The sequence below is a fragment of the Epinephelus fuscoguttatus genome, linkage group LG6, assembly GCF_011397635.1.
Source record: "Epinephelus fuscoguttatus linkage group LG6, E.fuscoguttatus.final_Chr_v1".
Taxonomy (NCBI): Eukaryota; Metazoa; Chordata; class Actinopteri; order Perciformes; family Serranidae; genus Epinephelus; species Epinephelus fuscoguttatus.
Window position 1 is genome coordinate 10,430,817 of NC_064757.1, and position 16,680 is coordinate 10,447,496.

Sequence of the window (16,680 nt, forward strand, 5' to 3'; positions counted from 1 at the left end):
CGGTCAACAAAAAATACGGCGACCCTGCTCACCCTCTCTCTCTCTCTGGCCACACAGGTGAGCAGGCGCCTATATTAACCTAATATCCCCGCCCATATCCATATGACCTACTTCCCTCATCAACATAATCACAAAAAAGCCTAAATAATATCATAAACAATAACAAACACCAATATTTAAATTTAAACTGTCATACACCTACAAAAATACCTCTGAATTCATTCATGGCTCCTACATTCCAGCCCCTAATTATTAGGTTCTTACACATAATAATTACCCACATTTATACTGATAGAGACATGAAACAATTAAAAGCATAATATTCAAAGTCCATAATACATATATTGTCTTCTGTCTTCTTTCTTCCAGAGTCAAAAGTCAATAAAGCCAACAATCAGGCTAAGTCAAAAGGATTTTAGCCATCATTCTATGACAAGTCTGTCAGTCAAAAACAAAGTCAAGCTGGGGGTCAAAATGTCACAATGTTCAGCAGCCGCTCCTTATCCACCTTCAGCCTCCTGTAGTAGACAGATCTTTGTTATTGGACGATCCAGGCAACTGCTCTTTGTTCTAATCCGCACCTGACGCACAAATCCTCTTCTGTCTGGAAAGGTTTGAAGAACTTTTCCCATAACCCAGGAATTTCGAGGTGCCGTGTTGTCCATGATAAGCACAACATCTCCAGGGACAATGTTGCGCTTCACCCTGGACCATCTCTGACGCTCCTGCAGTTGTGGCAAGTATTCTTTAACCCACCTTTTCCAGAATAAATCCGACATGTATTGAACCTGCTTCCATCGCCTGCGAGCATACATGTCAGCCTCCTGGCAGTCTCCTGGTGGTAAAGATGGTAAGGTTTTCAACAGCAACAGGTGGTTTGGTGTCAATGCCTCCAGGTCGTTTGGATCTGTAGATGCTTTGGTAATTGGCCTGCTGTTGATGATGGACTCCACCTCACAAAGAACCGTGTGAAGGCCCTCTTCATCCAGATTTTGCACATTTAAAGTAGAGTTTAGGACTTTCCTCACAGACCGGATTAACCTCTCCCAAGGTCCTCCATGATGTGAGCCAGCTGGAGGATTAAAGGTCCATTTAATTCCTTTCTGAAGAAGTGCATTATTAATCTGTGACTGATTCCATTGCTCAATGGCTGTTCTCAACTCACGCTCTGCTCCGATGAAGTTTGTCCCATTATCTGAGCGCAGTTCCTGGACTTGACCTCGTCTTGCTATAAAGCGTCTGAGTGCATTTATGAAGGAGTCAGTATCCAGTGAAGGTGCCACCTCAATGTGAATTGCACGTATGGCCAGACAGGTAAAAATAACGCCATACCTCTTCACAACGCTCCTTCTGCTCTTCACTTCAAACGGTCCAAAATAGTCTACTCCAACACGAGTAAACGGCGGCTCATTTGGAGTCACTCTTTCAGCAGGTAGGTCTGCCATCTGCTGGAACACTGGCTGAGCATTCAGTCTTCGACAGATGATACACTTAGAGCTCTCCTTATGGCTGTACCAGCCCCAGTGATCCAGTACCTTTCCCGCAGTTTGGCTAGCATGTGGTTACGGCCACCATGTCCCACTTCTTGATGAATATGCCTCAGAAGAATGTCTGAGATATGGAAATCTTTAGCCAGTATTATGGGATGTTTAGCCTCTGCAGGCATAGACGACCTGCTCAGCCGACCACCAACTCTCAGAACACCATCTTCGACCAGTGGGCAGAGTTTATAAATGTGGCTATGGCCCTTAACACTTCTGCCATGTTGTAGCCTGGAGAATTCCTCTGGAAACTTCTTCCTTTGGCAGAACCTGATGATTTCCAGTTCAGCCTTCTCCAGCTCCTCCACTGACAGATAACTTGGAACTGTCTCCCTTTTGAAAGCATCCATGTCCTTCCTCAACGAACATCCTCGTTGTATCACATCCAAATCAGACTGTGCAAGCTCAGTGCTCAACTCTTTCCTCTTCTGGCAGCAAGCCAAGAGCCAGTTCTTGAATCTCAACCAAGCCACAGATTTTTTCAGACCAATCCAAGATGAGAAATAACTGATCATACGCGTCACAGCATCAATCTCTTCTCTGGCCTGTACAGCATTCACTGCAGCAGCTTTCTTGACCTCAGGGTCATCTGATGGAAGCTGGTGAACATCCTCAGGATTAACAGGCCACACACACTCAGGTTGACAGAGAAAAGGTGGACCTGATACCCATGTCCGATTTTTGAGGAATGCATCCACTTTCAAGCCTCTAGAGGCCACATCTGCTGGGTTGCTTGCAGTGTCTACATAATTCCATTGAGAAGACTGTGAAACTTTGAGAATTTCTGAGACCCTGTTGGCAACAAAGACTTTGAACCTGGAAGTCTCATTCTTGATATATTTGAGCACAGATGCACTGTCTGTCCAAAACACTGAATCCTGAAGATCCATATGTAGCTCTCCTCCACAGAACATCAATGCGGCTTGCCATAGTGGCAGCGATGAGCTCCATACGAGGGATGGTAACAGACTTAAGTGGAGCCACCCTAGCCTTTCCCATGACAAAAGCACTGTGTACCTGTGAGTCTTTGCTATGCGACAGCAGGTAAGTCACTACCCCATAACCATCTTCACTTGCGTCACAGAAATGGTGCAGCTGTGCCGTGGTTGTCTCTCCAAAGTTTAGTGGTTTCAAGCATCTCATGATGTTAAAATCCTCTAGATGGCACAGTTCCTGCAGCCAAGTCATCCACTCGTTAGCAACTGGTTCAGGTATGACGTCATCCCAGCCAAGTGATCTCCTGCACAGATCCCTTAAGATTTTCTTAGCCGACAACACAACAGGGCTCAGGATTCCAAGAGGATCGTAAATGGAGCTGACAGTTGAGAGAATTCCTCTCCTGGTGAGTGGTCTGTCCTTGATGATGATCTTGAACTTAAAGGTGTCAGACTGAATGCACCATTCCACACCAAGCACTCTCTCCACTGGTAGCTGATCCTGATCCAGGTCCAACCCTTTCATGTCTGTGGCGCGTTGACTTTCAGGTATTGCAGCCATAACCTCACGTCTGTTGCTTATCCACTTCCTAAGCTGGAAACCACCCTTTGCACAGATGGAATCAAGGTCGTGATAGAGAGACACAGCTTCCTCCTCTGAAGACACCGACACCAGACAATCATCCACATAGAAGCAATGTAGGACCTTATCGATCACTTCTTGGCTGAATTGTTCTTCATTATCTTTTGCACATTTCCTGAGAGCAAAATTGGCGCAGCTGGGAGATGAAGTTGCCCCAAAGAGATGCACCATCATTCTGAAGTCACTGAGATCTTGATTTAAATCCCCATCGGACCACCAGAGAAACCTCAACAAATCAGCATCTTCAGCTGGTACCCTTACCTGGTGAAACATGGATTCAACATCTGCCATGATCACCACTGGTTCTTTCCTGAACCTAGTCACCACCCCAATCAATGAACTGGTCAGATCTGGTCCTTGTAGGAGCTGAGCATTGAGAGATGTTCCTTGGAAACTTGCTCCACAGTCAAAGACAACTCTGATCTTCCTCTTTGTTGGATGGTAAACGCCATGGTGGGGGATATACCAAACCTTGCCATCACAGCGTTCCAACTCATCTTCAGGCACTCTTTCAGCATAACCTTTGGCAACCAGATAGTTCATGAAGGCTGTGTATTCTGCATGGAATGATGAGTCCTTCAGAAGCCTCCTCTTCAAGTACTTGGCACGTTGCTCAACAATTATCCTATTATTTGGCATACTGAGTTCCTCATTCCTTAATGGTAAGCTGATCTGGTAATGGCCATTCACTTGCTTTGCTGAGTTTGTAACCAAGTCCATAAACTTCTGATCCTCTCTTGACGTTCCAGGTTGCTCATCCACACTGCATTCAGGGAAATCCACCTTGAACTGCTGCTGCCAAAGTTCATCCAAATTCACAACTGACACTCTGTTCACTGATAACTCTGGCTGCTCACAATCCATTGCTTCCTCACTTTCTCCATTTAAAGGTCCATTTACAGTCCACCCCAGCATTGTCCTGATTGCATAGGGCCCACCATTTACGCTGTGAATGACTTGCAGTGGTTCCAAGGCCTTAGCCTGCATCTATCTCAGGCAAATGAACATATTTCAAATGTGGCCATCCCTGAAGATCCCTCTGTCTTGGAATATTCCCACTGTGGACAGGCATACACTCCTGTGTGAAAGTTTTGGGCAGCTCGCAGAAATGATCACAGTTTAAGCCAGCCACCTCCAGTCCTGACACAATATGGCTGCTTACCACCCTTTCCTGTCCCATGGTCCGCAAGAGAATACGTGCCTTCTTTCCTGTGAGGTCCAGCTTATGCAACAGTGCCTCCGTGCAGAATACTGCTGTACTTCCTTGATCCAAGAAAGCATAGGTGGTAATGATTTTGCTGCCCTTCTTCGACTTAACTTGTACAGGAACTATGGGAAGTTTACAATCGTGATCACCAGCCCCAGTGAGACCGCTTGACACCAAGGTGCTGTCCACTGTTTCTCTGATTTCCCTTCTGTTTGATCAGAGTCCTTTACCTTTGCCTTTGGAGGGATATGAAGAACATTTGGATGTAGTAGACCACACTTTGCACAAGAAATACGTTTTCTGCAATCTTTGCTGATGTGTCCTATACACAAACAGCCAAAACAGACACCCCTTTCTCGTAAGAAGCCTATCTTCTCCTTGTGGGGTCTTTTCTCCAACTGAGGACACGAATCCAATGTGTGTCCTCCTCCACAACAAAGACACATCCTCCTTGCCGCTTGAAGTTGTTCCTTCTCTTTGGTTCTAGGCTGAGTTTTATTTTCTACAGGAACTACAGTGGTGGCAAAGCTGGTTCCTTTCATTCCAGAACAAGCTGTTGCTTGAGTTTGTTTACACCTTTATTTATTGTTGTTGGGGGAGCATCCTGTATATTTCCAAACACTGGGTCAGTCAAGATTTTCACTTGTCTCTCAATAAAATTGGTGATGTCACTGAATGTAGGTCTCTGGTTGCGCCTCTCCTGCAGCTCACAGGCTACAGTTCTCCACTTGTCTCTGAATTTGTAAGGCAACTTCCTTATAATTGCGAGCATATTGGCAGGCAGGTCTAGCTCATGCAAATATTCCACCCCTTCCATGGCATTAGAACAGCCTCTGAGGAAAAGACTGTAGTCCTGGAGAGCCTTTACCTCCTCTGTTTTGATGGGAGGCCATGAAAGAGCCCTTTCCATATATGCAGCCGCTACTTTCTGTTCATTCCCAAAATGCTCCTTCAGTAGAGCTTTAGCCTTGACATAGCCCCTCTCTGGATTAAAATGCTGGCAGCTTCTAACCAGTTCCTTAGGGTGACCTCTAGTGTACTGCTCCAGGAAATAGAGTCTGTCACTGTAGTTCTCAGTGTTTCTTTCCACACCATTCTCAAAAGCTTTAATAAACGCTTGATATTTTAATGGATCACCATCAAAAATTGGGATCTCTCTCTTTGGCAACGATGAGAGGCATTGCTGTTGTATCAAAAGCGTAGTTATTTCATTTTGCTTCCTCATAATTCCCAGCATATTGTTGTGATCCTCATTTTTTGATCCAAATCCTGCATTCCATATATCTTCATTTTGAATTTGGGTGTTCTCATTAGCATGGTGATTCACTGAATGTTGTTTGGGTTCATTAACTGACACAGGCTCAGAATGAATGAACTGAGGTGCAGTTTTCTCTTTAGGCCTTGCTCCTGGATGTTTGGTTTCCTTTTGTTTCAGTGACATTTGTGGAATAAATGCATTCGCATTAACATTGAGAGCCTTTGGTTTTGATTTTCCTTTTTCCAGGTAAGAGTTCATTCCATCAGAACGCTTGGCTAAAGAACCCTTTCCACTTAGAATGCTCCGAGATCGTAACACATTTAATTTAGCCATGTGCGCTGCAATATCTTCATCCAATTTTAGCTGCTCTTTCTTTCTCCTCAGCCGTTCCTCCTGCTCCTCCAGTTCATGTTTGTCCTTCAATAGTTTCTGTCTTGCCATTAATGCTGCCAAGTCAGCCTCGGCTTTAAGACGTGCAGAAGAAGCAGTAGAAACAGCAGACTTTCCTCCAATAGCAGAGTTGTTTCCCACATTTGATACACTGTCACTCGGTTTTATGTTATCTTGCATGCCCTCTGTCATGATTATGGACGCAGCCTGAGTTGGTGCCTGATGTTCATCCTCTGTTGGACAATGAAGCACTCCTTCACTGACTGCAGCAGGATCCGATTGACCAAGACTGTTATTTTGTTGTGGCTCCTCAGATTCACTCAGCCACCTTTTAACATCCTCTTCAAATGTGTTACTATATTTCATGATGCCGCAAACCATTCATTTTGTTTGTTTTGTTCGTCCTCAGGCAGAAGAGGAATCAACACATTATGTGACATGTTAGCATTCTCACAAAGTTGAATTAAATTCTCCAGATGAGGTTGAACATGTGAGATATTTTCCTTGCTTTTCATAAGCGTTTTCATTTCAGTATAAGCCCTTTTATTTTATTCACAATGATTTTGCGTTCATGCTGAAGTTTTTCTATTTTATTTACCCAGGCCTTGGCTGTGAGTTTAGTTTCTCTTTTCCCACACTCCATTTCAACACCAGCATTTGTTTCACTCATTTTTGTACTTTGATTTCACTTTGATTTTTTCAGTTTGTGCCTTTAAAACACATCCATTTCAAAACTTGCAACAGCAGCATTTATTGACTCATTTTCTCCATTGATTTCCTTTTCGATTTTTTCCAATATATTGTTTGTGCATTTAAACCACATCCACAGAAGAAAAGGAAGTTCATCCAATAATCATCATCCCACGTAACAGCAGAGCAGCAGCAACTTCAGAGCGACAGAGCGAAGATTCACACATTTATAGCATGGAGATAAATTCAGCACCAGTATTGCAATAATGATAACGCCGGTGCAGAAGGATTCAGTCCTCAATCCATCACGCCATGGTTCCCAATGAACAAACGGCAGTCAATATGCAAGCGCATTCCTTCCATTAATATACAGCCTCATGCGCATCCACAGGTGAGCTTACCTGGCTGTAGTTCGCTATGCCAGCGGTTCCAAATCTGTTTAACAGCCAGCGCCTACCTCCGTCTTTTATCCCCGATGGTTGTTTGATTGAATCCTCTTCCTCTTTTGTCCTCTTGATCCTTTGATCCGTTGCGCTGTCCGATGATGTTTCCTTTTAATGCCTTTTTTGTTGACAAAAATGTAGCGACTTCACAAACAAAGAGTCGCTGAGAGGCTGCAGCCGGGCCTTTCCTTTGTCTGACGCGCTTAACGGGAAAAATCACTGAGATGCGAAAAAAATAAGTTTAACTTTTTATTAACGAAAAAGAAATAATCAACTCATGATACTGTGCACAAACTCATAATCAAAGTGATCACAGTGATCGAAGAAAATAGCGGTCAACAAAAAATACGGCGACCCTGCTCACCCTCTCTCTCTCTGGCCACACAGGTGAGCAGGTGCCTATATTAACCTAATATCCCCGCCCATATCCATATGACCTACTTCCCTCATCAACATAATCACAAAAAAGCCTAAATAATATCATAAACAATAACAAACACCAATATTTAAATTTAAACTGTCATACACCTACAAAAATACCTCTGAATTCATTCATGGCTCCTACACACTGACAGCCCCTTAGATGACACACATGTAAAATCATTATTATGGTAATTTCTCCCATTTAGAATACAACAATTTGCACTGATAAGAAACTGGATAATTTGCCAAGAACATATGGGGTGCCGTTTGTAAAGTGTCTCACGCTGAAAATAACATCAACATTTTGCCACATTTAGCTTCAAACAATGTTTAAAAAAGTATTGTGATTTTTTTAACGTCACCTTTTACCACATTTACAGCAATATTTGTTAACTTAGAAATACATTAAATAGTTAAATCTAAATATTAAATGTGGCACCTAAATGTTAAATGTTAAATCTAAATATTAAATCTAAATGCTAAATCTAAATCTAAATCTAAATGTTAAATCTAAATATTAAATCTAAATCTAAATATTAAATCTAAATCTAAATCTAAATGTTAAATCTAAATGCTAAATATAAATATAAATGTTAAATCTAAATATTAAATCTAAATCTAAAATGTTAAATCTAAATGTTTTGGGTGAAACTAAATATTTAGCTAATATGCAAATTTACACTGCCGGTCACCGGAAGTACCAAAATAAAAGCTCGAGATGGTCAGACTGTTTATAGAATCAAATAACGAATTAAAACCAACTTATCGGGGGAAATGGACACTTGAACATACATTAGCGTGATAATAGCTACCTAAAATAACAAGAAACGTGTTTGGAGAAATTTTATTTGATGTGTACTTTGAGCTGTTAGTGTCCCTTCGGAGGGAATCACCTTGTTGTTTACAAATACTTCCAGGTAGAAAACCAGCGGAGTTTAGCTACATATATATGCACATCTCACGTTTTTCACGTCACTGTATCACCGTTTAGACTAATCTGGTGTTTGTAAAGCCTATAAACACTATGACTGAACAAACATTACTATCACGGTCTGAAATTAATAACATGGTTATCGTAGATTAGCGGGGCTAACTGTTAGCCCTGTTAGCAGTGTCTGTAATGACTCACTAACTCTAAACGGTCCGTGAAGAAAATATTTTTTCCAGCGGATGTCTTAGTTACAACATGATTGAGCTAAGTGGAGTGGTTTAATGTCTCCCAATGGGAGACATTTAACAGATGACGTCCTGATGTTAGCTTTGCTGCTGCTGCGGCCACTGGTGCTTTCTAGACATCGTGATTTCCCAAAACTGAATAAATACCACACATCGCAACACAAAACTGCTTTGCTAGCTCAATCATGTTGTAACTAAGACATCCACTGGAAAAAAATATTTTTTTTCACGGACCGTTTAAGAGTTAATGAGTCATTACAGACACCGCTAACGGGGCTAAGAACTGACGGTTGTTAGCTTAGCTTAGGTTGTTAATCCCTCCGAAGGGACACTAACAACTCAAAGTACACGTCAAATAAAATTTCTCCAAACACGTTTCTTGTTATTTTAGGTAGCTATTATCACGCTAATGTATGTTCAAGTGTCCATTTCCCCCGATAAGTTGGTTTTAATTCGTTATTTGATTCTATAAACAGTCTGACCATCTCGAGCTTTTATTTTGGTACTTCCGGTGACCGGCAGTGTAAATTTGCATATTCGCTAAATATTTAGTTTCACCCAAAACATTTAGATTTAGCATTTAACTAACTAACTAACTAACTAACATATATATATATATATATATATATATATATATATATATATATATATATATATATATATATATATATATATATATATATATATATATATATATGTGGCGTTGCGGGGTTAATGATAAAGCCGGCCCAATATTATGTTACCAATTAGGCTTTTAGGGTTGAAGAAGGAAGCCAACAACGCCACCCTGGGAATTGCACCCAGGGAATTGTAAATAAGGTAAATGTAATAGAAAGGCACGCAGGTAAGTAACACAAGGAAAGGCAGGAGACGTGGTTCGAGGTAGCAAAAACAATTAACAAGTTTATTACAGATTGGTCATACAAAAAAAATTAAAGTATTTTAAAAGGTATTTCAAGGTATTTTAAAAATAAGCCAAATAATTGAGATGCTACTCAGTGACTGGGACTTACCAACGGTGAGGGGCACCCCAGGGTGAGCAGTCCAAATGATAAAGAAAAGGGACACCCCACACGTACGTGCCACACGCACACACAGCAAAAGGTGACTTGCAACGAAAACCCAAAATCCAAGATCACAGCACACCAAGGGAAGCCACACCCAGGACACCGCCACCACCGTTGGCTCTCAGCGCTACGAGGAGACAGAAGACACAATTAATATACTCCAATACAGATCATATCTTTTGCTTTCCTTTTAAAATATACAGGGTCAGTTATCTCAATACAAAGAAAAAAAAAACAACAACGAAAGGAAAATACCAGCAGTCTAGAACTGAAACTCCATAAAGGTTACAAAAAAAAACATTAAATCATTTCAACATTAGCAAATTAAACAACCAAAGAAACTAAGGAAAAAGGTCTCTGGCCAGAGGTACTAAATTAACAGATACCATAATCATTTATTTACAATGGAACTAAATGATAAGTGACCAACCAATTAACTCCATATAATAAAATACCTTAAAAGACACAAAAATAACCGAGTCCTATCTACCCCCCCTTGCACACACTCACTCATCCACGCACCACCAGTCCTTGCGGATGACCATCCACTCGCTCTCTCGGTCCTCACACACGCACACACAGTCTGGTCCGGGCAGTGAGTGAACCGCACGCCGATCAGCAACCTGCAGAAAGTAGTCACCGTAGCAGTAGCAGCGGCCGCAAGCGAAGCATAAAGCGGCAAGCAAAGCAGGAGAGCCAGCACAGCCAATAGTCCATACAGCAAGGCAACAGAGCAATCCCAGGCAAAGCGCCACCGCACAATGAGGGTAGGCGAAGCAGCAGTGTTCCTGCACTTATCTTAATGTCCAGAGTTGAGCCACCGATCCCGATCAGCAGGCGTCTTCCCGATGAGGGGAGAGATGAAGAAGTTACGCGCTGCTCTGTGTTAACCGGAACGTCGGTGGTGCGCCAGTGATGCGTTCACGGTCCGCTATGAAAAATGGACAGGTGAGGTATTTAGCGTCGGAGCTAACAGGCTACTGTTAAAACTAAAAGTAAACACTACGGTGCCCGTACCTTGTCCGCTTAGTGCCTGTGCTGACAAAGAAAATCGCTGCCATCCAAGTAACCACAATCGACCACTACAAAACACAGAATTTGAAACATTTAGCACAGAGGCTAATGAGAGCTGAAAAGAACAACCTGCACGCCATGCAGCCGCTTACCTGTCCGCACCGAGAGCAGAGGAGGAAGCGGAAGGCCGGAAGAACGGGCGGGCCTTCGAGTCAGGAAGTGAGAGGGAGAGAGGGGGGGTACAGCCTCCCTTTTATCCCCTCGCCCTCTACACTGATAGGCTAAGGCACCAGACTCGCCTGCAATCAACTACAGCGGCATATCATACTGGTACATATATATAAAAATAAATTTGCTGCTTTTTGACCTGCCTCTTCTGGATATCTGCCCACCCCAGCTTTAACTCAAATACTACGTGAATTGACTTAACTTCTGAACCTTACACGCACATACACAGGGGCGGGGGTTACACAGGGTTAATTAATGACTCACATTTCCTTATAACAACTGGGTAGACACGGTGGGTTCCTCCTCCCCAAATCCTGAATTTGCGTCAGATTTGGTGAAAACACTGAGGATTATATAACGAGTGAACGCCCAGATAAAACGCCCACCAGGCCCTGAGCTGTGCTGCCGCTGCTGTGAAGCTGCATACCCAGTGAAACCGCAGAGATGTCCGCTTGTGAGTTTGAATCCCTGGAGAAGTCTCTGGAGTCTCATCTGCCACAGGCCGAGCTGTCAGAGGTGAAACGTATCTTATTCGGGAAGGACACAAGGTGAGCTGTCGTCAGAGTACTTGTTTATCTGTTGTGATCACTCTTTTTCTTTCACCATGCTGTTTTTATTTAGCTTGTTCCTGGTAAATTATTATTCTGCTGAGTGGACTTTGGTCAAGCAGCAGTGTTCAACATACAACCTTTAACCTGTCCAAAGAGACGATTATGCAACAAAACAGTTCAAACTTAAAACATGTAGTTTCTGTGTCCAAGTGGGCCTCCCACCCGTATATTTGCCACACACTTAATGGAGTGAACTGCTGAAAAGTACACAGGCAGATTTGCCATTTTATCAATAAAGTTAAAAAAAAAAAAAAGTGAAAAAAACCACAATATCCCAGAGTGCAATGCAAAGTAGTCATATACTTGTTCCACAGCAGTTAAAAACCCAAGGATGTTCAATTCACCAACTAATGTACAGAAGCAAAGCAGAAAATCTTCACATTTAAGAAGCTGCAACCAGCAAATGTTTGGCTCAATTTCTTGAGCGCATTAGTCAGTTTGAGTCCACTCTAAATTTCTGTTACAGACTGTAATATTCAGGACCAGGATCTCTACTCTGTCATTTAGACGCACTGATTTGATTGTCTAAGAAGAATACACTGAATACAGAATGCACAGAAGCCTGCAAAGGTTTAACTCACCTCTCACTATTGACTTAAAGTCCCGAAAGCACAGAAAAAAAAAAAGTTTAGCATTGTTCATTACAAGGAATCAGTTCATCTTGCTTGTCCATCAATTGTGTGAGCACTCATGAAGAATCTTCTCTGTCACAGGAAGTTGGACCTCCCTGCGTGTGCTGTGGATGCTGCCTCCGAGCGTGACTTTGAGTTGAAGGGTTACAGGTTTGAAGCTGCACAGGAACAACTGAGGCCACCCAGAAGGATCCGCGTGGGACTCATTCAGCACCACATAGTTCTTCCCACTGATGCCCCCATCCTGGACCAGGTTAGGACTCATGGTCATTTAAAGCCTCGTTTCCACCAAGCAGTCCAGTTCAGTACGCATTAGAACAGTTATTCATCTGTTCTGTTGTGACAAGTTGTGCATGGTACCAATAGAACCGTTCCATACCGTCCCCATTTTGGTCACTCTCCTGTTGGGGTACCGAAAAAGTGGAGCTGGAAACACTGCAGTCTGTTGATTGGTCAATAGAGAACTGTCACTCTTACTCAGGGGTGAGTTGTGGCTGGTTTTGAATATTATGTAACCACAGTTAATACCATGGCAAGTTTTTCATACATCAGGAAACAATAACTGCAAAAAGTAAGAATGTTTTGTTGCTTCTAGCAACAGCTATAGACTGAGAAAAAATAATTTAATTCACTGTGCTGACATCAGCATTTACAGGCAACTTTCAAGGTGGAATGTTTACTTGTAATGTTATTCAGTGTATGAGCATGATGCACGAGTTGATGACATGTATCAATCAACACACCTTAAATGTCAATATGAAAATTCTGAGAATTCCATTTGTTTTTATTTTCTCTCTTGGATCTTTAAGCATTTAAAAAATGTATATACATTTTAACTTGCATATATTCTAATCCTTATTTGGAGAAAAAACATGGCAGAGCGTAGTTTCAGTGTGCTCTGGCAGCACTACCACCCTGCTCTTGCTTGTAAAGGACTTAATGCACAAACCCACTATTTTTTAAATATTCCATCAAGAGAGACTCTCACTCCAACCTGTTCTTTTTGGTTCTAAAAATGTTGGCGCCCAACCCTGTTAAATGGATGATAAACAAGGTACAGACATTCCTCTATATCACCAGTGAGGAGGAAATACAGCAAAAGCTGGACGGAGCAGTGAGTGACAACAGCTCCATCTACTTTTAAGAGTCTGTCTGTCTGTCTGTCTGTGGTAGAAACACCAAATGGATCTACAGTCTAGATACATGTCAGTAGGGTTCTACAGGTAGTTCCGTATACTGAATAAACTTGCAAAAACTTTTGGTATACTCAAAGTTTTTGGTGGAAATGGGGCTAAACAGCCTTGTCGTGGTATCAGTGTAATAGCGACAGACAGGATGCTGTACATTTCATGGCATTTCTTCTTGAAGCTGTTGAGGTAAAAGTCACACTCTTGTTGTCCCCTCCACAGATCAATGCCATGCATAGCCGGATTGGTGAAATAGTTGAAGTGGCAGCCATGTGTGGTGTAAACATTGTCTGCTTTCAGGAGACCTGGAGTAGGTGCTTTAACGAGTCAGAAATACACATTACACATTAGCCAGTAAAAGAGACTAACGTGTCTTTTGCTGTCCAATTAGCCATGCCCTTTGCTTTCTGCACCCGCGAGAAAGAACCATGGACAGAGTTTGCAGAGTCTGCTGAGGCAGGAAACACCACACGCTTCTGCCAAGAGGTGAGATAACAGGTATGCCGCAGTGCAATGATATGCTTTACTACAGAAGCCTAATACCACTGTAATTCTGTCATTAGCTGGCCAAAAAATACAACATGGTAGTTGTTTCTCCAATTCTGGAGCGAGAGGAGCTGCACAGCACTCTGTGGAACACAGCAGTGGTGATCTCCAACTCTGGAAATGTGCTGGGAAAGAGCAGGAAGAACCATATTCCCAGGATTGGGGACTTTAATGAGGTGTGTGTGTGATTTCTGTACATGCACCTGTGTTAAGTAAGGCAAACTGCTGTGTTAACTGTATTTCTTTCACACTCAGTCTACATATTATATGGAGGGCAACACTGGCCACACAGTGTTCCAGACGCAGTTTGGGAACATAGCTGTGAATATCTGCTACGGGCGCCATCACCCCCTTAACTGGTTCATGTACAGCATGAATGGAGCTGAGATTATCTTCAACCCCTCAGCTACTGTGGGAGCTCTCAGGTAAGGGACAAATGGAATGAGTATTATTTCTGGCATGGCTGTATGAACAGTTACTGCAGCAAAAATGAGCTGCTCAAATCCAATTAACCCCCTGTTTCTCCTCCCCTCTATGCAATGTGTGCAGTCTTCCTGTGCTTGAATATGACTGTTTATGCTGTATGGTGATTTAACTGAACACAAATTATTTTGGAAAGGTGCAACATGTAATTAATATTGTCAATATTGTGCTTTACCAAACTATACCTTTTGCTGTTGTTATATACAGTAAGGAAGTTCTTTCAATTTATGTACATTAACAGTAATATTTATTCTTATCTGCAGTGAGCCCATGTGGTCTATAGAGGCCAGGAATGCAGCAATAGCGAACCACTGTTTCACTTGCGCAATCAACCGTGTTGGGACGGTAAGTCGTCTCTATAACTGCAGTGTGGTTTGGTTTGAAAAAATTCACCATTTTTTCACCTTTTTTTTTTTTTTTTGTAAATGCCACAAAACTGGAGATAAAAAAATAAAGCAAAGAAAGCAGATCAATGTAGATGGTGAAATATGTCACAGACCTATTTTTTCAATTAATGAAACCATTTCATCGCCACTGATAATAACCCTTAAGAGTTTTTATACACTGCAGTGAAATCACAAAACTGAAAGTTACACAAAACCTTCCACATCCCTGAAACTGACATGACCTCGGTGTCAGTGGAAGTCATGGCCCTGCTCAGCTGCTGAACAGTCACAGTTGGTAGCTTGTGTGATTTGATGTGCATTCTCGTCTTTCACACAGGAACATTTCAAAAGTGAGTTCACATCTGGTGATGGAAAAAAAGGTAAGAGATTTATTTCCTACAATTGTGGGGGTGGGGGGGCTTCATTTTCTGTAAGCATCTTGAACTGATACATTTGCACAAGTCCGTTAATTTTTGAGGATAACTTGAATGTTATTCAGCACAGAAACACATCATTATCCTGTAACCCTGTGTCTAGTATACCAGATGAAACCTTACCAAAAGTTAAATACATTAATTGAAAAATTAATTAAACAGCTGAGAAAATCACACGATAAATAAAATGTCTTTAACATGAATAAAGTCATAATTCAGTCGACGAATGTGTAGTTTTATAATGTTGCAGTAAGTATTTTTATCCGTCAATGGTCTAACATACAGTACAGTAAGTATATGTTAATTTCAGGGTGAATTATTTCAGTAATATTTCAGCTTTCCTGATTTTTGCAGCTCACCATGACTTTGGACATTTCTATGGATCCAGTTATGTGGCTGCTCCTGATGGCAGCCGCACCCCGGGGCTCTCCAGGACCCGTGACGGACTGCTGGTGGTAGAAATGGATCTCAACCTGAACAGACAAATCAGTGACAAATGGAGTTTTAAGGTAAATATTACCATAGCAGAAATGTCAGAGTCCCTGTATGTCCCATTTTGACCTGGTTGTGTTTTGTTTGTTCAGTGAATTTTTTTTATGGACTAATGTTAATCGATCTGATTAATGTACCTGTCTTTGCAGATGACTGGGAGATATCCTGAGTACGCAGAGGAACTTACCAAGGCTGTCAGACATGACTTCAAACCCAATATAGTGAAGGAGTAGATAATATTCCACTATAGTTGATTAAAGTATGTAGCAAACAAAATGCAGTTCTTTTCTTTTGATTGTCTGTGTTAATATTTGTGCTCACGTCAGACTGATGGCATTTTTCCGTTGGTTTCATCACTTTGTCCCAGAAAACAAAATTCAAAGTCAAACCAGTGTTCTTTATACATGGATGACTAACTTTTCCTCATATCATTTGACACAAACCTGGATTTTTCCAGAAGCTGACATAAAGATCCAATGTGTAGGATTTAGTGGTATTTAGAGGTGAGGTTGCAGAACTGAAACTTTTCCTGTGTGCTGAGTGTGCAGTAGGACTATGGTGGCCAATGCAAAAATGTGAATGGCCCCATCTAGAGCAGTGTCTTATTTGTCGATTCTGGGCTACTGTAGAACACCAGTGACCTGCTGCGTATGTAGATATAATCTAAGGTGAAGAATACACCTGGCAATAGGTGTGAAAAGCTAGCCTGTAGGATACACATACTAACATGCACACACATCTGGACCGGCTTACTACAATAAACCCCAGAGAAGCTTGATTACAACACACACAGGGGTAGCATGACTTGTTTGTTTCTTCCTTGTGAATTGTTGTTTCCTGCTATATTAATGCTCTGAGTATCACATACTGTACAGCTCTTTAAAATCCAAAACT

General features: G+C 41.9%; 1 protein-coding gene across 1 annotated transcript; it reads left to right on the forward strand.

Moving 5' to 3' along the window:
* Positions 1-11,213: 11,213 nt before the first annotated feature.
* Positions 11,214-16,062, forward strand: upb1 (ureidopropionase, beta). Its single transcript, XM_049577781.1, has 10 exons — positions 11,214-11,563; positions 12,340-12,511; positions 13,668-13,755; positions 13,837-13,931; positions 14,009-14,167; positions 14,247-14,416; positions 14,738-14,819; positions 15,198-15,240; positions 15,649-15,803; positions 15,936-16,062. The coding sequence occupies exons 1-10, from the start codon at positions 11,460-11,462 to the stop codon at positions 16,017-16,019; spliced, it is 1,152 nt and encodes a 383-aa protein (XP_049433738.1). The 5' UTR covers positions 11,214-11,459; the 3' UTR covers positions 16,020-16,062.
* Positions 16,063-16,680: the final 618 nt, after the last annotated feature.